This window comes from Lissotriton helveticus, chromosome 11, assembly GCF_964261635.1.
Source record: "Lissotriton helveticus chromosome 11, aLisHel1.1, whole genome shotgun sequence".
Taxonomy (NCBI): domain Eukaryota; kingdom Metazoa; phylum Chordata; class Amphibia; order Caudata; family Salamandridae; genus Lissotriton; species Lissotriton helveticus.
Window position 1 is genome coordinate 128,504,823 of NC_136072.1, and position 21,359 is coordinate 128,526,181.

Below are 21,359 nucleotides of genomic sequence, written 5' to 3' on the forward strand. Positions count from 1 at the left end.
GAGATACAGAACCTAAAAAGTCTAGCAGGGAACAGACACTGGATTAATAGCTTAAAATATGGGGCCTCACTAATACCGTGCTCGTTTCCGGTCCAGGGAAGACATGGCTTGACAGTTCAGACTGGACTGTTCCCATGAGGCACATGGTCAAGACTGATTTGCATATGGCAGTGTCTGAACTGGGGTGGCAAAGTGAGTTAAAGAACGATGATGGATTCAACCCAGATCTGTGACGAGTGTCTGAAAAGTTTCAGCGCTCCGTCCATCATCTCCTTGTGTTTGAAATATTAAGACGAGCACAACTAATATATGCCATGAAAGCACAAATAGGGGCGACCTTTTTAGCAAGCAATGCAACAAACCAATGTAAAAAAAATAATAATAACTATGGCAGAACACCTGAAATCCAGAGTGTTACTGAGTGAGAGCATCAACAATCCTTATGCGACAGCATTTGTGTTCAACCATAGTCCCAGAAGGTACAAAATGGGACAGTAGCATAGTTTGAGTTTAAGAGTGTGGATGGTTACAGCCAATAAAACAATGACCCCAGAAGAGAGGGTACATAAAATGAGCACGGCCTCTGAAATCAGACGTAATGTGTAAAGACACTCTAAATCCGAATCAACGCCCAAACTACATTACCCTTTAATTTTCATAGGCAGATACGGAGAGCAGCTGGAAGTGTAATCAGTGGGGTGGTCTCAGGTGGTCGTCGTGCAAACATGCTGGTTACAGGCTGCACGGGGTGGGGTGAGTGGGACTACATATGAATGGCTGTGTCAAAGAAAATAATGCAGGAAGTAGATGGATAACAACGGAAGATGGATACACAAAAGTGCAGTGGGTGTGCAGGACTTGCCTATCTGAATGTAGGCATGGTGTGTTACAGTTTTATTATTGTAATGTTCTTTGCTTGTACCAGTGCCTATTTGAACCGAAAGCAATTGTATCGGCATGTTCTTTTTTGTATCGGATGTCTCGTGACAAAGTGTGAATTTCTATACTTAAAAAGTGGCAAATCGTATCGAAGCAAGTGTATTGCCACAGACTGCCGAGGACATTTCACTAGCCGGGCACACGGATTATTATTAAGACAGTTTCAGGAATATTAAGAAGCAAAGAAAGTTATAAGGAAACAAAGGTCACCACATATGAGCATTTCTATAAATTACAAATTGAAATGTGGCCCACATTGTACGTATTCATTTCTAATAGTCTAGAGACAAACACTAGGAAAGATGACAACTGGATACATTTCTCTTTCAACTTCAATCAAAATAAACGTTGAAAATGTTTTTTCATTTTTCGTTTTCCACTTCAATCGGGATGTCATATGCAGATTAATCTGGACCAAACACTGTAACACTACTTCGACTAGGCCCTCCAGGCGAGAGCCACACTGTTCAAAGGCCAAGCTATTCACAAGACGTGTCACCTACAGAGGTGGCAGAAACCACATTCGCCAAAGACCAGACAATAAGGACCTCCTGGAAGACCTACTGGTGGCACATCCAGGGTCAAGGTACTTCTACAAGACAACCACCACCTGGTGAGGGTTCTATCAGAAGTACAAGCATTATATTAACCTTCCACTGGATCCCCGATACTCTAAAAAGAAATGTGGAGCAATTAACTTAAACAAGTGACAGTGCAGACAATACAGGGTTAAACGTCACAGTGTACATACATGGAGGCTACCTTCAAACCCACCACAATGTGGCAAGAATGTTACAATTGCTGCTGGACGCTTTATATGAAGACAATGTCTTCCCAACACAGGTAGTGAGGGAAACCGGTGGTGAAGCTCACTGCCAAATAATCTGAACATAATCCCTAATCAAGGATCTTTTGGAGACGCCCTCAAGCCCAATCCACTGCAAATTAAATGTCAAACAATTTATGCCATGCCTCGAGAAAATTACCGAGAAGGGCATCTCCAACCAACTTCATACAGAAATAATACCATGCCTGAAAACACTAGCCTGGGCTCATATCCGCTTGAAGCCCATGACACAGTCAAGCATGACGTTTTACTTGACACACCAAAATCCCATATGTACTTACATTACTTCTGCCACAAACATAATCATACTTAAAGATACCCGCTTCTCAGTGCTATTTCTAGCTGCAATACCACCTAGTCCGGTGAAAGCAAATCACACAGGACCCCAACTGCTTGCCTGGGATTTTCAACTTTCGTATCGCTACACCAGCTTCCTTTAGCCCTAATCGCGAGGCTGGCTACTTCATATGGTGTGCTGACCTCTCCCCCATACAGAAATACAGTAAGATTACTAACCTCAGTCATCAGCACGTGGCAATAGTTTATCCACGGGTCTACTGATCCTGTTCCAAGACCAAGCACTTCATTTTTCACAATATTCAAACCTACTGCAAAGTACAATGAATTGTAAATCTGAAACATGCCTTTGCTCAATAGCATCCTAGAATAGTACTGGTACAGAACAAACACCTCCACATAGTACAAACAACTCAAACTTCTAATAGTTTTAAGACATGCAGCCTTGTGCACCACATGGCACTAGTTTATTGAATGCAGAATGTAATAACGTTTGTAGAGCACTCCAGCCCAGGAGTGTCTCAGGAGTAGCTTGGGACAATGGTGTAAAAAACGGTACCACGGATTACCTGCATCCTTTTTTGGTTCCACTGACTGGGATACACTTTGTCCAGCTTGAAAAGACCCCACAATGCAACAGTTGGCACTAGCATTTCTGTTTGAGTACAAGACGGCAAGGCATGTACGTGCTAAGTAGCACCATACATCTTTCGTTACCAGTCAGGAGAAGTTGTCTCGGTGCACGATTGCTGTGATATCCTAGTATTAAGTTATTCCAGAACGGAGCGCCAAAGACACCGAAATTGGGATATGTGATACTGATCAAAAGTACAGACATACTATATTCGTCAGATGGTGTGTAATTTAACGTCTTTTGGAAAGCTTCTCTTTATTTTGTTAAAACTACTAGGATTTGACGGATTAGTTTTAGTGGTTTTATGTTATTTGTGGGCTGAACAAAACACTAGATGGGTATTGATCCCTATGTTACAAAATTGACTATATTAACTACATTGACAGTTCCATTACATTAGAGGTGGACAACATACAATACTAAATCAGATACGGTTTTATAACCCAAGGAGAGTATCTCGGGCAACACAGTGTCCGATAATATTTGGCACTGCCCATAACTTGCATTCTTCAAGGACTGATTTTGGTTGATCTGTAACACGTTCATAACTTATTAAAATAGTATAACTTAATGGTTATAGGCTGTAGGAAATGTACTGTTAATTAAAAATGGCACCATTGTCTCCAGGCCATTCCAATTGCGGTCTGTGCGTTATGCTAGAAATAAGTTTTAATTGTATAAAGTAAAATTGCTTGTTACTTTCAGTCCTGGAGAAGTTCCAGCTATGTTCTACATTGTTTAGGTTAACTCTAACCGAGTAGTTAGAGATTTTCAATTAACATACAGCTGCCTTCTGAAAAGTTAAACAATGCTTTTGGGTCAACGTGGACCAGACCGAAACCTGTCCTTACTAATTATCTCCCCCCTACCCAAGCCTTTTTACAATGCAGGGACCTGGTTAGATCAAGTGGCAGCCGGTACATCATTTATTAATCAAATCTTTGAGAGGCTGCTTCTACAACTAGCAGTTGTATCTAGATCAACAACCCAAGATACAGCATTTTTAGGGAAACATTAAGCTAATTATAATCATAGGGAAAAATACAAACTCCGACTGTGAAGACGCAGACAAACTATGGGTATCTCCCGCCGTTAGAGAAAATAAAAGTGGCCCAGAAACGCATTTGGTATTCTTAGAGACAATGCCCACATTAACCTCTCATTTGGCCCTTTGTATTCATCACGTCAGTACGTGGCAAGTCAGTTGGAGGTCAATTATCCGCCAGCAGAACTTCAATGGAACATTATTAGATAAGCGTGTCGGACTATCAAGTCTGCACTGCTAAATACGAAGATCTGCAGCAAAATAATGACATCCACAACCATGCAGTCTATCCCATAGTTATTTGTTATTTTCTCCTTTACTTAAAAAATTATAAATAAATGTGTGTTCCCCCAGCTCCCGCCGGACCAGGTTAAAAACCGATGGTGGTGAAGTTTGTTTTTGAACCAGGATCTGCCATGCAAAGTCACGTGACCGGACAAAGCCGGACTCACGAGCCCGAGCAGCAGAGCCGCAAACGGAGGGACTAATCAAGCTCACGCACTTGGTAAAATACAGAAAGGGGACGCGGGCCCACCATAGTCAGCAACGACAACCAGCAGAGGGCGGGAGAATTGACAGCACCACCCATGCAATCCAGTGTCAGGCATCACCCCCACCTATACGAACATAAGCAGGAACCCGGATAACCTCCCCATGCGGATGTATACCACTCATGTCAAGCATTATTCAAGTCAAAAACATCCCTCTAGTCGGTGGTTTCCCCCTGCATAACCAAACGTGCCCATCACTTATGAAAGACACCTCACCCATGACTCTACTCCTCATTACCCTGTCCACGGATACTATCCAACGACCAGAACACAGAATTCAAATTTATGTTTACGCTGCCCTAAAACTCCCCACTATTCAGACAGAGCCACCACCCCATTACCGCTTCCAACACCAGAAGCATTCCCCCGCCAATAGGCCGGGCGGCCTATCTAGGCCTCTTCCGGGTCGCACACCACTAGCTCACGTCCCAGAACTGGGAAGAAAGGCCGGAACGGGACGCTGGCCCAGAGCGAGTCGGCTGCCTTCCGCACAACATGACTACGGCTGCGTACCTCCAAATCGCGGCCTTTGTTCTTGAAATTCTTGAGGCGCTGGTTGTCTAGTTTCTCGCTGTCGGCCATGGTGAGTTAGGGGATCCGGGCGACGCTGCACAGTCCGTCGGGTGGAGGAGACGGAGGGTGATGGGACTCAAAGCTGGTTCTCTGCGCGGTGTGCACGGCAGTCGGAACGTTAGTTTTCCTCGCTGGTTGCTTGGGCGGAATGCCGGCACAGAGGGGGGAAGCCTCGCTCTGGGAGGTGTCGGCGTGCCACGCCCATTACCAGCAGTCTGCAGTCTCTGATTGGCCGACGAGCAGCCCGGATTGAAGCGAGGTACCGGCACGCGAGACTCTGACGCACGTACGTACAAGTCTACTGTCTGGGGCCAACCGCAAGGGCCGACGATCTAAGAGAAATAAAAGACAGACTATAATAAACTGTCACTGAGCCGTCCTCTTTCAGTGTCTAGCAAGCACCGAGACCATCTTGGAATGGGGCTATTTTGATATAGCGCAGAGCAAAGCATCGAAAACGATTGAAATTTGTAATTTAAAGATGGCTTTCAGTGCTGATGGGTGTGGTGTTACTGCGTGCATTGGCAAAAATTCCAATGCTAACATGAGTATTTCTGCTGCACGATTCTGGGTTTTAACCCGCTGCAGAGTATCGAAGAATGGTTTCTGTGCACTGGTTTATCCCTATATCGCTGGATGATATTTTATTACACTAAATTGGCTGATAAGGCTGAAGCCACACAGAGTGTGAGTTCCACCGTTTCGCCCATTTCTGCCCCGCGTCTTTTTTCCAAGCAATTCTAGGTTTGCATAACTTAAAAATGTTATTCTGATAGGGTGATGGTCTTAAACTTATATGTAATTGTTGTGGCGCTATATTGTTACATCTAAGTTATATATTCATAGCTGCCAAGGTTTCAGATTGCTTATGTGTGACATCTTCATAATTTCAGTGTAATTATGCTTGACATTCAAAGACTATGTGTGACACTTTTTCACATGCAAATATCAAGCAATGAAGACTAAGGAAACTTAGAACTATCATAAAGTACACCTGTTTGAGCACCTAGAAACTCTAAGAAGATCTTAAAAGTGCTGCAAAGCACCAGAAATGGAAGGACGCTAACCTAGTGCCCTTGAACATGATAGTTCTGTTAACCCCTTGGGCGCGGCCGCGATCCTGCGCCTGTGCAGCAGAATCGCGAGTGGGCGGGTTTATGACGGCCCCCAGCCGTCATCAGCACACGAGCCCCGTGATGCATGACGGCTGGGGGCCGTCATCAGCATCAAAGGGGTTAAAGAAGGCTAGGTTGGACACGTGTGTGTGTTGTCAGGTGGGTCTGCAGAAAATCAATTAAAACAGATCCTGACTATGCCAACTGGTCCACCTGGCTGGCTTCTCTCTGGCAATCAATCACATGTAGAGGCGAGCAGCTGCAGTCTGGACTTCAGGCCGCTCTCTGTGCCATGGAGTATTAGTAATTAATATTTCATTTGCACAAATGCATATAAACAATTTGCATCCTTTCCTTTTGAAATGTCGCTTTGATTGCAGCTGGATCCATTGATGTACGGTTGCTTATGTTTTGATTTATGTGTTCTCACACTGAAATCCAAGCTAATGCTTTGTGTGTGCAAATCGTACTAACCAATTGCACAGTTTTATTCACAAAATGCTCCTCGAAAAGTTTGATATATTCATCCCAAGGACAATGATGTTACTTATGATTCCAGTATATTTGGTTATATTTTTGGGCCGATGTCTGTAAGCAAACAGGATGTGAGAGGCCCCTGACCAATCTCTTCTCAGCTGCCTAATAAATATACAGTCAACAGAGGTCAGCTGTTTCGCGGACTCCATGCCGCCGCAGGCACCTCTGACCAGCATTGGGGCAGCCTCAGAAGAGTCTCTGAATAGTCGGCTGACTTACGCACACATAGCTGACAGGGTAGCAAAGGCTGTTGGGGCATGAGTACATTAAAGGGAGGCGACTCTGACAATAAATGAGTATTTATATCCCAAGAGTTACTCTGCGCATATTTAACAATGTGATTTCAGACCGCATGTGTGCGTGAACCTTTTTTTCCTCATCATTGTTATGAGTGTGAATGAGGAATGAATGGCGTGGGGAATATGCAGAGCGCGCTATTATAAAGCACATTTTAACAAAATAAAAGCAGAGAATACCTCACTCCACTTACTTTGCTTTGAGGCAGGCGAGCACGGCAATTTGGTTACCTGCCGCTTGAGTCTTCAATCAGGAGTATGACCCGGATTCTCCTGCGGGCCACAGAACACCGGCCGGCCGCATTCAGTGCGGCTCAGTTCTGCACAGATTGGACAGTGGTGTGCTGCTGGTGGTAGGTTTTTGAGCCTTGAACCACTCCGACCGGCGGAGCCACAGTCTGTCCAGTCACTCACAGCTGGCCGGCTCCGGTGGGGTGACGGGTCGATGCAATTGCGAGATGACATATTCAATTTAAATAATAGCGGCGAGCTGCCAGTGCCCCGACTACATTGCCAACAACCAAAGTCCCTGAACTGCCGCTTGCTCGGCACATGACACGCCACAGGTGGCAGGATGTCCTACCGCCTATTGAAGAGACTAAAGTGTGTCAGACAAAACAGTCCTGACTTCACCCCATCACTGAGTCCGCGTGGAGTCCCCGGCTTCCGACAGACCGTACTTCCTTCCACGTGAGGTCATTGATTCCCCCACACTGCGCTGGAGCCACAGCTAACGGAACGACTGAGAGGGCAGGCCCGCTCGGGAATTTAGCTTCAATTATGCAGGCGACCTGGCAGATAGATTGTAACAGTGTAGCACTGTCAGAGCGCGATCTGATCTTCAAGTGTTTCCTGCTGGCAAGTTTGCGGGGAGCTGAGCAGCAGGCACACAGCGCCGGCGCGCGCGCTAGCACCCTGGCGTTACGTTGCCAGTTTCAGCTGGTGCTGTCAGCAGAGTGCATGCCAGTCCGTGGCATGAAAATGCGTGACAATGCATTTCAGTGCGGTGACACGGAACACCGCACTGAAATGTGTTAGTGTCACGTCAGTTACGTGATACTTGGCAGAACTGTATATTACTGCCTTGTCTGCCTCACTTTACAAGACATAATTACTCTTTTGCTTAACTTTATGTGGGAGAAAATGATACAATTCCATGTCAATATTTTGATAAGTAAATTACTTTCATCTCATCGCCTGAAATAGTAGTGTAGTCAGTCAGAATCATCTGTTTTACATTTCGAATCTACAAAGAAAACAGAAAGCTGTGCTCACTGTGCTTTAGAAGTGTGATTTATATAAATGTATAAGAATCAAAAGTATGGTATCAGACAACGGGGGAAGGATTTTGTTGTGATCTTACTTTAATGGCGATCTGGTCACTTGTAGAATTGAAAATTTGCGAACATTCGTGACAAGAATTTTCAATTCTATTAAGGACAACGAGGCGCAGATTGTGCGTCTCATTTCTTTGCTCTTTATTATACAGCAGCCAATAAAAACACTTTATTCTCAAAAACTACAAAACCCATGAGCACCAAGTGCACCATAACCATAGAGACTATCCCTATATAAGGCATAATTGAAGTAACTACTTTCTCTTTCTCTGAACAGTTCCTTTCAACCTATTTAGAACTCAATCTTGAAAACATTCCTCTGATGGAAGAACCCTTCCCGAAAGAACCAAGGCATTTTGAAGTCCAGCATGAAAACTTCTGGTCTTGGGGATGAGTCCCTGAGCTTCGAACAACCGGCGGTAACTGCGACGTATCACAGGAGGAAAAGACACTCCAATTAGTCCAGCGTAGGTGTGCTTCATGCTTGATTTGCCATCTGCACCTGTAACAGTAGAAGATTCCGTAACACCGGCAACCCCATCAGTTATCGTAATGATTGTACTCGGATAAAACAGGGAGAGGGAATTATATACAATATAATCAAGATCTAGTATTGGTAGAATATCGTCAATGATAACAATACATGACTCAGAATAAGAGTCTTGATAACAACACATAACTCTGGGTGGGATAATCATCGCCTCCGTGTCCTTAATAGAATTGAAAATTCCTGTCACGATTGTTCGCAAATGTTTAATTCTGTCAGGCCCGGAGGCTCCGATTATGCTTGTTCAAAGCGTAGCCACCACCACTGATGCTACATCCAGAATAGGTTTATAGTAGAATGACTTAAAAGTGGTCTCGGTTGACCAATCACCTGCATTCATTATATCAGAGAGACTTACTCCCATAGAAAAGGACTTGGATGCCATTGACCCTCGGACAGAGTGGGCACCAAATTTTGAGACATCAGTGCCTGCTTCGCTCATAATCCAACGTACCCATCTAGATAAGGTGGCTGGGGCCACGGGGCAAAAAGGCTTTTGCAAAGCAATTAGCAACTGACCAGTCATATCTGAGTGAAATTCAGCCATACTTTCCTCATACGCTTTCATACATTGAACCACGCAAAGTTTTGGATTATCTGGAAAAGCTGGATAAGACACTGAATTAGTATTACATTTGGTTTGTTTGGAAATAACAAATGTGACTCCTTCAGGAGAGAATCAACACCCGCTAGGTCCAAAGCACGGATCTCCGAGACTCTCTTGCAAGAAACTAAACATAACAACATGACTAGTTTGGCTGAAAGTTGTTTCCATGAAAGGTACTTGTTAGCAGGCCAGGTTTCTATGAACCGTAAGACAATAGAAACGTCCCATAGGACCGAATATCTAGGCCAAGGAGGTTTTACCATCCGAATACTTCTAAGTAATTTGCACATTAAAGGATGTTCACCAACTGGTTTGCCATCCACTTGAACATGCCCCGCCGAAATGGCAGACCAGAAGTTATTTACTGTTCTGTACGCAAGGCCAGATTAAGCTAAGGAGGCAAAGAAGTTCACGACCAAGGAGACATTTGATGTAGTGGGATTGACCTCCAGTTGAGAACACCAGCTACACATCTGTCCCATGCTGATGAATATCTCTTATGGGTGTTAGCGGACCATACCTCATTAATGAACTTCTGAGCATCTCTCGAAAGACCTGGGATCTCCCGTCTATCCCTGAAACTCGCCATGCCACCAGAGGAAGTTGTCCAGACTCTATCAAGGGATGTGGAACCTTCTGAGGGTCCAGCAAACAGATTCCATCTCTGTGGAAGAAGAATCGGCGCAGCACAAGACATTTCCAGGATGATCGGGAACCAAGCTTGCGCCCTCCACAATGGAGTGATGAAGATTAACTCCGCCTATTGACATCTGTTTTGAGCCAGAACTCTGGGTATCATCATGAACGGAGAGAATGCATAACACAGAGTTGGGGGCCAGTTCTGTAGAAACGCGTCTGAGGCTAACGCCTCTGGATACTGATGCCAACTGTAAAAGTCTGGGAGCTGCCGGGTAGGACGTGATGCAAACAAGTCTAACTGACATGGGCCCCTTACCATAGTTGGTTCAGAAATCGGGAAACCCATGGGTGAAGCCTCCAATCGCTGAAGTCCCCTGTCTCTGCTTCTCTTTGCCTTGGCCCTCCAGCCTCTGGCAATGTGGGTCCGCCAGGACCCCATCATAGGGGGCCTTAAATGGATGTCCGGCTGGGAGGACCGCATCTTGTTATATGCGAATGATATCTTGCTCTATCTAGCCTCTCCGGCTGCATCCCTCAAAGTGGTTCTGGACATATTTCAGGTGTTCAGTAGATTTGCTGGTTATTCCATAAAATTGTCTAAATCAGTGCTCTATGGCAAGCGGCCCTCACTCCCTCGGGGCTATCAATTGACGGAAGCCATTGATGGCTTCAAGTATCTGGGGATCTGGGTTTCTAAAGATCTATCCAGATTTTATGACCGTAACCTTCTGCTGAATCTGGTGCATATTAGATCAGATGATCTACAATGGAAATCACTTCCGCTCCCCCTCTTGGGGTGCGCAGCCCTATTTAAAATGATGTCCCTTCCTAGATGCTTGTATGCTCTACAAAATACTCCGCTCCCTGTTGGCTCCTCGTACTTTAAGGAACTCAACTGTATTGTGCGGGATTTGCTGTGGGAGGGAAAACCACCTTGTATTGCAACACACAAACTCACGCTAGGGTGGTTTGAAGGGGCATCGTACTTCCGGATAAGCGAAAGTACTACTGGGCATCCCACCTTGTGGCAATTAATCAATGTACGTACCGGCCGCAGGGTGACCCGCCCTTACAGATCGACAGATGGCTCCTCTAGGGGGGTAGCTTTGAGGGAGCTCTATGTGTGCAGTCATTGAAACCTGCGCTGACTGGTCCGACTGGGCATGCGGTACAGGTGTGGAAAGCTGCTACCAGAAGCTTGGGCTTGGAGGGAAAACTTACACAGGCCACACCACTCTGGCACAGTGAGCGATCGGGCAGACTGATTCACTCGAGGGGCTTCGATCGTTGGGACCTCATAGGTATATCCAAGGTGGGCGATTTGTGGAAGTTGGGTGAGATGGTCCCTTTTTCCCGGCTGCAGCAGGAATACGAGTTGGCCCAGTCTGAATTCTTCCGATATCTACAAAGAGTAGTGCACTCCCCGAATCCTTTCCGCTCGAGGACAGAATATTGGATGGCGACCTACCGGAGAAGGCCATATCACTCATCTATAAAAGGCTGATCAACAACATGGCAGATCTCGGGATGGCGACCTACCGGAGAAGGCCATATCACTCATCTATAAAAGGCTGATCAACAACATGGCAGATCCCGTGACCCGGTTAAGGACTAGATGGGAGCATGATGTGGTGGGGTTGGATGACATGGAATGGCTGTTGGCGGTGGCCTCCCTTTGAGGTGGCCATCTCCTCCAGGCTCCGCCTGGTGCAGTTGAAACTTCTCCATAGATCCTACCTGTCTGGGCCCCTGATGGTTAGCATGGGCTATTGTTCAGATGGAGGTTGTATGCGCCAATACGGGCAGGAGGGAACTTTTATTCACACACTCTGGGAGTACGCATTGATCCAAGGATACTGGGAGGCGGTAGCACGCCTGATGGAGGAGGCGTTGGGGCACCAGATTAATTGTGACATCAAACTGGCCCTCCTAAATATATGGGGCCCTACTGACTTAAACTCCGGGGAGCGAACTTGGGTTACATTACGTCTGATAGTGGCAAAAAGAATCATTGCAGGAGTGTGGAGGGCTCGGAACCCACCGAATACAACAGAATGGGGCAAAGATATGGACTGGTGTATGGTCACAGAAAAGTCCATATATGAAGCCAGGGGGGGCCCGGACAAATGGACACGGATATAGGGGCAATGGAATGTTTACAGGGGGGAGATTTGTGGGCCTCCGAGACCAAGGGAGGACATTACCAGTGGGACCTATCAGATTTAAAGCCATGATATGAACTCTCTTTTAGGCAACTCTTTGTTTACTTTTTTAAATCAAAGCTGTAAATGATTTAATACTGTTTTAACTTGTCTTTTTAACTATTTATTAAGTGTATTTTAATAACATGAATTGTATTTTTATTGTTATGTGCTTTTAAGATATTGTTATATCGAAATAAAGCTTTGTACTAATCCACATTTTGAAAAAGCGCACAATCACCCGTAAGGGTCTCTAGGCGCTGGGGGCCGTCGGGAAGATTAAGCAAGCTATTGCCCAGAGTCACATGGTGCTGGGCTAACCTGCCGCCGGAGCCGGGGATCGAACCGTGGTCCCCAGATTCCGGAGTCAGTCGCCCTGGCCGCGGCGCCACACCTCTTCCCAACTACTACTACAGTGGGACCTAACTATGCACAAATTAAGCTGTCATTTCTATGTTGATACCATTTAGATTCACTGTACCAATCGCAAAGTAACAAATATTGCCAATCTGCATGTATTTTGTTTACTCATGTGCCATGCCTTGTTTTCAATATGAAAAAGTTGAAAAAAAACAAAAAACAACTACATACAGTCCGACAATCCTCTCTACTCCATAAAGGCCTTAAAGTGGAGCTATGTAGAATCTTTATCAGGGAACGACTGAACTTCGGTAGTTTTATCAGCAAGGTCCTCCCAGAGGAACACATTGCTATTTTGCAAAAGCTACATAACTAGAAAGCCAACATGTGCTTAAACGTTTGCAAATGCAACCACACTGAACATGTCTCAAAGCCTTCCACTGGCTTGTGTATAGAAGCAAGGAGTTCATCAGCTGAACTTCAAGCATTCTGATTAAAGAATGTCAGTCAGACACCTGACCGGACTCTAACTCTTTCTTTGCCCGCAAGGACCCGTGTCTTGGTCATCACCTGAAACGCTCTCAAGTAACCAAATTATGATGTGTAGAGCTCTAGAAAACAACAAAATACACAATATTCGTCAAGTCTCATATTTACCTTATAGTTCATATTTTATTTGACATTTAAAGGCATTGACTGTTGACAGCGAAACCCAGTCAGAGAATATGTCAAGCTTTCAATTTTTAACCATCAGTCAGAGAAATGCCACACTGTGTGAACTGTCAGAGTGTAGCTATTTCGCTAGGAATAGGACATTTGAGATGCATATTGCGCTCAATCACCATAGTAGGTGCATTGACCTACAGATGAGTCTATAGGATACGTATGTGGGAGCAATATGTTAGATCGAATCTCAGCAGTTTGTGCATAAACTTACTGAGATTTCGAATTTGGTTTCGAGTATGTGTTTTGCTGATCTGTGAAGATGGTTCTGGTGTGTCTGGCTTCACATTTGCACCAAAGTGGAAACCAAGTTGCTGAAAAAGTTCAGTGCCCAACCACATGGGTCTACTTAGAAGTGTTGCTGAAGCGGACTATACTCTCACAAAACGAGAGACAAGAGAGTGAGCCTTCCCTAACTCTCTTTATTCAGACAGTAGACCTCACACAAAGAGAAGGACAGAGACCAGCTGATTGAGCAAGACAGCTGGAAAAAAAGGATACTATCCAGATATGTATACAACATGTGTATGTAAAAAAAGTAATAAAAGGGAAAGAAAATACCAATATACACCAAACCCGTAAAAAAAAGCCCATAGCGTTTCTTAAGGCTGCCCCCACCCACTATGTAGTGGCATGCATCATCATAGGGCCGCTAACAACACCCTGGTGCAGACCAACACTCGGGGTGGGGCGCTTGTTTTTTTTGGAAAGAATAAAACAGAAAAAAGAAAAGAGTGCTCCAAAGGAGGGATCCCTAATGCAGAAAGTTGTTATAGTTTAAAACTGCCTCAGTGGGTACCTGTATACCTATTTATTAATGATCCCACTTGACAGGGTTAAAAGTAAGTGTTGGGTCTATAGGAGGAGTTACATCTCCATTATCCCATCTGCTTGTACCAACATGTTTCAGCCATTCACAAATGCCCTTATGGATCACTGACATATCTCAGGATACTGATCATTCGTGGACAATCTCAATCTTACTGGTTACAATTTAACCAATAGTAAAATAATAGGCCTTACTTTATATTTGTAAGTAACCATACTCTCATTCCGTACCCGAGTTACATTATTTTTTCTCCCACGTCAGGGCTAAAGTGGGAACACTGCCTGTAGTCAAACTTTCATCAAGGGTTGGTGTCTCCTTCCCAACCACTTAGCAATCGCTGATGATTCTGGTGTGTCTGGATTCACATTTGCACGCAATTGGAAACCAAGTTGCTGAAAAACAAGAAGGCAGGTTTATTAAAAACAAGTTCAGTGCCACACACCATGGGTCTACTTAGAAGTGGTGATGAATCAGACTAAACAGCCACAACAAGTACACGTCTACATACATATTGTAGGAAGCTGTCTCTGTAATTACTATACCAAAATGAGGTATAGTGTGTACTGAGTCCAGTGGAACCCCAAAGGTAGACAGAGGTAAACGTAGATAGCACCTTACTCTTTGTTTGTGGTAGTGTGGGTGAGCAGTAAGGCTTTTTCAGAGGGTAGTGTTAAGCATTTGTTGCACACACTCATGCACGAAAAGATGTCACACACTCAATGACTGAACTCAGACCAATTAGTTTGTATCAAAAATAATATTTCGTTATTTTATTTCTACAACCATGCCAAGCCTGGTGCAGGTATGTGAAATAATACTTTGCAAAATCTTATGCAGTGATTTACAATTGAATGCAGGTTCAAATGCAGTTGGTTTAATTACAAGTCAACAGTTCGAAATTACTTTTCAGTTACGTTACAGATTACTGTGCACATTACTTTTTAGATTACTTTTTAAGTTACTTTTGCTAATCAGTGTGATATGCCTAGATATCAAACTGATACATTTCTTAGTCAAAAGGTAAGTAATTCACTTTTAGTACATTTGCAGTTTTTCATTGTTTCATACAAACCGACACCACATTTCATTTTCAAGGAAAATCAGTCAATGCAATCTTATGGCAGGAAATGAAGTTAACAGGTTGCACCTAAGTACTTATTTGTGGGAGTTGGTATTCTGGGGTTAGAACTAGAGTTCTCCCAGGGTAGAGGATGCACTCTCAGAACACCCTCAGCGGCACTAGGCGGCTGGGTGCAGAGTGCTGAGGCCCAATGGTATCCAATGGCGGATAGGGGGCCTCCCGTTAGTGGCTGCTCATGAGCAGCCCACAAGGTTGTGGTAGCAAAGCTCCTGGTGTTTGGCAGGTAAGTTGGAGGGCTCGGGGACATAAGTGCACCTCGGGTTCTCTTTTCCAGGGCACATGGCAACTGGATTCAGGGGTGTCTTTTGAGGTCAGATTTCACCTTACTGGGCCACTTGCGGTTGGGGGGTCTCCACGCAGAGGCTGCAGGTGACATCGAGGAGTCCTGGGGGGGTCAACCCACAGTGGACTTGGACTCTGGAGCTCTGGGGACCTCACTGGGAATGGTGGGCTACCCGGATTTGGGCGATAGGTGTCGGGTGCAGTGGTGGTTCCAGGTGTTGGGTTTCTTTGTCCTCAGCAGGCTCAGAGTCTGTCTTGGGAGTTTCTTTTGAACAGAGGTGCTGTTCACAGGAGATCTGGTCTAAGTTGAAGGCAGTCAGTCCTCTCAGGGGTTCTGAAGGTCGCTGGCTGCAGGACAAGGCAACTTTTGGCGCAGGATCTCTGGAAACTGCAGACAGTCCTGTAAAGCTGGGGTCTATTTAGTTCTTCTCTACAGTCTCCTCTGCTGGGCTTCTTCATTCATCCTTCTTCTTCGTAGTTTGCAGGAATCTGTCTTCTTGGTTCAGAGTTGCCCCTAAATACTGTATGTAGAGGGCGTTTTAGGGGTCTCAAGGTCAGTATCGGATGTATGACGTTACAACGCATACTTTTACTCCGCGTACCATTACAACGCGGTATTTACAACGAATACCGTTACAACGCATAGCGCTTTGGGGTGCTGGATAGTGGTAAGTATAATTTACTATTCTAACTCCAGTCCCCGTGGACCCTAGGGAAGGTGTTGGATAGTAAATTAAACTTACCTCTTATCCTAGAGCGCCCCCCAGCGCAATGCGTTGTAATGTCATGCGTTGTAATGCCCGCGTTGTAATGGTAGTGCGGAGTAAAAGTTGCGTCGTAACGGGTGTATACCTCAGTATCCAATGGGCTACTGACCTTAGGGTAAATACACCCTTTGTGTGCTCACCCCACGTGGTGGAGTAGGCACAATCCCTAATCCTGATTGGAGAGTGCCTGCAATATGAAAGATGGCGGGCACTAAAGAGTGGGCTTCACCTTGCCTCCCCCACCTGAGTGGGGGTTGCAGAGGTGGGCACACCTTCTGAGCTGTGCTAATTATTCCCGCCTGTTTGATGAAAAAGAGGGGAGACAGGAAGGGGGCCTGCTCCTGATATCAGGAGAGTCTGGAGGTCGCGTTACAAAGGCGGCAAGGCCTTTGAAGCTCCCCTGCCACAGATGGCTCTTCCTGAGGGAGGTGTGACCACCTCCGCCCAGGAAAGGCTTTGTTTTTGGGCTCAGGGATCAAAGGCTCCCACCCCAGAGGTCCAGAAACATGTCTTGTGGTGGCAGGCTGGTGTGTACCAGTCAGGTGGCAGTGTGGTGTGTACCAGTCAGGGAATCCACCAGAGGCTGGTCGTTTTTCAGGGGGCATCTCTAAGATGCCCTCTAATAATTTTTTTAATTAAATCCCACACTGGTATCACTGTGGGATTATTATGCCCGAGAAGTTTGATACCAAACTTCCCACTTTTCAGTAAAGCCGTTATGGAGCTGTGTAGTCGGTAATCACAAACTCCCAGCACCATATACTCTTAATGGCATTACTGCACATACAATGTTTAAGAATTGGTCTAGACACTTTAGGAGTACAGTGCTCATGCACCTGTACCCTTACCACTGGTATAGTGCACCCAGCGAGATGGGTGGCTGACCTATTCCAGGGCAGTGGGTTGGAGGCATGGCACTTTGTTCTGCACCAAATCACGGAGCCTGCAATGGCAGTGTGTAAAGGTACAGGGCCTCTAAGGTTGGCACAATAAGAGCTGCAGCCCTTAAAGGCCTTCCCTGGCCACAGTGCCCTTGGAACACATGGTACAGTTTAAAAGGGACTGACATACGGCCAGAGAGGTGCTAATTGGGGATTCAAGGTACAGTTTTGGGAAAGAACACAAGACCTGGGAACCTGATTGGCAGGGACCCAGGGCAAATCAAGTCAAAGTGCATCAGTAGTCTGGCAAAAAGTGTGTGGGGGGGGGGGTCACAGCAACAGAAACCCAGCTTCCTACACATATAAGCCTCTATAAATGGTCCGCCCAGAGGGAACAGCATGTAACTCACACAACTGGTATAATGTCAGATCCAAACAGGGGTACAATTGATCGTGACTCTCAATATAAACATCATATATCATCATGCTTTAAGATTTAAGAGAATCCTCATTAATCTTCAATATCCTGCTAGTGGTCTAATTAATGTTAACTATCTTGATAGTGCACAATGTGCAACCCTGATTAATCTTGGTAATGGACAGTTGCACCCCTGTGCTCGCTGTATCCCTCAAACCCAGAATGAAAATTTACAAGGAAAATAGTGGAATGTGCAACATTAGTGGCAGAGCTGTATTGTACAGATTACATTTTAGTTTTCAAAATTATTAGTAACAAACAAATAGCCCAGGGCCAGCAAACTTATAAGGAATGAAACACGCGTTGTCTGAATTTCCATTGACCCACCATGAAATCCAATGGAGGATCATAGCACAAGATTTACCATCTGCTACAATCAGGCCTTTCTGTAAACCATTTAACCGGTATAACCTAGGATTCATTTGATTTCTTTCTTTTTATGTATAAATTTAACTCTGAGTGATTAAGAAGTAAGGATCAATCCAGATTTACTGTCTAGCACACTCTGTATTTGTTTGTTGTTACTAATGATTTTGAAAACTAAAAATAATCTGTAGTATACAGTTCTATGCCTAGTGTTAGTGCCTTCCCCTATTTACCATATATCACCAGCTTGCAGAATCATGTGAGTTAATGATAATTCAGGGCTGTAATGGCTCCCGCGGCCTCACAAAGTTTTCAACAGTGGGGCGCTGAAGATGCAGTCACTCCAGTTTAGGGATACTGGTCAGGATTTTGTTGACAAGGCAGCTATTATAAATCTCTTGTCCTTAGAGCTGTTCTTTTCAAAAGTCTCGCTCCAGAGTTGAGAAGGATTCCATGCTGATGTGTCTTCCTCATCTTCGAAGTCCTCTGTGTCCAGTGAAATGTCTCCCTCCGAAGTGTATGTGTCAGAGAGAAAAAATGTCCTTCCACTTTGTCTTACTTTTTTCTCAAGACCTCACATTTCACCTCTCCAGCTTATTTAGCAATAAAACCATTAGTGGCCAGAGATGAAGATGATGCCCATGGAAGGTCCCACTCCAGTATTTTGGCCTTTAAGTTAGAGCCCTGCGTTTTGATAGGTTAGATGACCCAGTGGGCTCAGGAGATGAGTTTGAAGCTGATAAATCAAGTTCAGATGCCAATCCAGATACACTGGTTTGATTAGAGAGGTTTGTTTCAGGTATGCCATTAAAATGGGACACAAAATCACTATTTGTATTATTACTGTCTGCAGACACTAGCGCCACTAGCTTAATCATCTAGTTACTATTTGTGAATCTCATCACAGTCATTTTACCAAGGTCCCCATATCTTCTGGTAATATTTGCCACATGACTGCGCATTATATATAATTTCCTCGACTTTTTGATCAATGCTCCCTTCATCTGTACCATTTACACAGTGTTGGGGATATCTTACTTCTCCATCTTCATTCTTTTAGCTACCTAGAGCCCCACTTCTGTTAGAGTTCGGGCACTTACAGATCCTTCCCAGTTACCCATTATTGTCAATAGGGCCACTTTAGGACCAGCTTTGACAGGTTGCCCCACTATCACCCTAGTATTTGGTGATTTTGTTTCTAGTACTGAAGTAAGAGAATTTTTTAAAGTGCTTTTGGCCCATAATACAAAACATATATGCATTTAGCACAAACTAGGAAAAACAGAGTATAAAGTTAAAATAAATCAAAAACCAAGCTAAAACAGTGTATGTTCTAAAATCGAGATCAAATATGACAGGCCCGAGAGGTCCAACGACATAAAGCAATAACTCTGGACTAACAGCCTGGTCAATTCACAGTTGTTGTTACATAAAGGGTAAACCCAACGGTACTGGGACCTGGGTATTCAATAGTACAAGGAGAAAGGGTCCCAGTAGATACTATTAAACAACAACAATACTTGCACAATTATTCACATAAAAAATACTTATACTCAAATGACGAGAGATGTTATTTAGTCACACCCTCATTTCAACATACATATGTAAAAGCACTTCATTACTATATAAATATTGTGTCCAGAAAAAGAAGGAAAGGGTAGTGGGGAAAGTACGTGATTGGTGAGGGGTAAAATAGTGTAAATGGTTTAAAAGGTTTGGTGTAGTCACACAATTCACAGTTGACGTCCAAAATGCTTATTAGTAAGCCTCATAAGATGTTTAAACAATTGCTAGCCATGCCCATACAATCAAACACAGTATGAATAATCAGTTGTTTATGGGCTGGGATTGGAGGGAATGTCGACGTTTCGACCCCAATTCACAGAGCAATGATAGGATTTATGCAGAAAATGTTCTCATTGATCTTTCCGACGTTTTGGACGGATGTCCCATCTGAGCATAAGATATAGTCCTGTTGCCCTGGTTGCAGAAGCCATGAGGTCACTTAGTAAAAGGAATATTTGCCATTTTAGATTTCAAGGTTGCTCTTTATGAGGATCATTGCTATTGTGTTGGACCTAACTTTGCCATATTGGCCACAAACCAACATGAAGTGTTCCATATCCTCTTTCTCACCACAATCCTTTGAGGGAACTTCGTCAGGGCAAAAGTTATAGTATGTGGACCTCAGAGGGTTCCAAATGGTGGACAATCAGAAATCAAAGAGCGCCTAGTCCAATCCCAATTGCCAATGATGTTTTGGGACAAGTGCCTGTTCTTATGGTCTATGTTTAGTATATAGAGCAGTCGATGCTCAAGTTCTCAATATAGCTCAATAAGCAAAAATATCATATCATAATTCCATCATAATCATTGGGGAGCCCCTTCTCAGTAATCGCCGAATCTCACTTCAGAAGGTAAAGTACCCCAATCCTTTTTGGATTAACCAAGTGAAGGTGTGTCCAAGAGTAGACACAATAACAAGATAATATGGTCAGAAAGTCGTTTATGTCGACAAACAAAGTTTCAGATGTCACACGCCTGGATAGTAGATGTGGCCCTGATACAACACAAACTTTCCCAATCACGGCAGTAGTATAAAGGAACCGGCCGTATAGCGTCCGCTCCCGGATCAAGTGAGAAGAATAAAAGTACATTGATAAAGTTTACTCCTGGCTCTGCTGTGACTGCTTATCTGGTGCTGCCTCTACTCTTCTTGAACTTTTCTCTGGAATTCCAGTGGGACCCAACCACAGCAGGTCCCGGAGGCTTGTTTCACAGAAACTGATATACATGGGACTTTATGATTGAGGTGCTCAGACTTTAGTCGGCTGTGGATGCTATAGTGTTTTTTGCCTCTTGGGTGGTAGCAGGTTTAAATTTTAAGATGGTCATATGTTCAGCCTCTCTGCTTCCTTAAGCCATTCGATCACAAAGTTAGATTTAGGCTCCATAGAAAAATGTTCTTTCCAGGCCTCGTCAACGTGGTGGGCAATTCTTGAACTCAGACTTTTCAGTCCATATTTAAAGAAGGCTATTTGGCATTTGGACTTTATGGAGAAGTAAGCAACATCCGCCTCCAGCACAGCAGATAAGAAGCTTTCTGGAAATGTAAGTAGTGGTTTACGAAAAACTTCCTCTCGCAACATCCTATGCATTCTCTTGACCTGGCAAGCCCCCACTACTTTGCTCCATTGGAAATCTGGCTCCCCACTTTTGCTTGGAAACCATTTTCGATGGAGCTGGAACAAAGACCTAAATTGCATTCAAAGCACCTTCTACATTTCTAATTGTGGTTTGAATATGAGTTGACCATTTTAGTGTTTTGGTGATTGTGACACCTAAGTATTTGAAAGATGTCACTTCC

At 44.4% G+C, this 21,359-nt stretch overlaps 1 protein-coding gene across 1 annotated transcript in view; it reads right to left on the bottom strand.

Moving 5' to 3' along the window:
- The window catches only part of KPNA4 (karyopherin subunit alpha 4), a 121,858-nt gene extending 116,669 nt beyond the window's left edge, over nucleotides 1-5,189 (bottom strand). Inside the window, exon 1 of the mRNA XM_078667012.1 lies at nucleotides 4,827-5,189. Within this exon, the coding sequence (XP_078523138.1) occupies nucleotides 4,827-4,895 (69 nt within the window). The 5' untranslated portion in view covers nucleotides 4,896-5,189. The remainder of the gene's footprint in view (nucleotides 1-4,826) is intronic.
- Nucleotides 5,190-21,359: the final 16,170 nt, after the last annotated feature.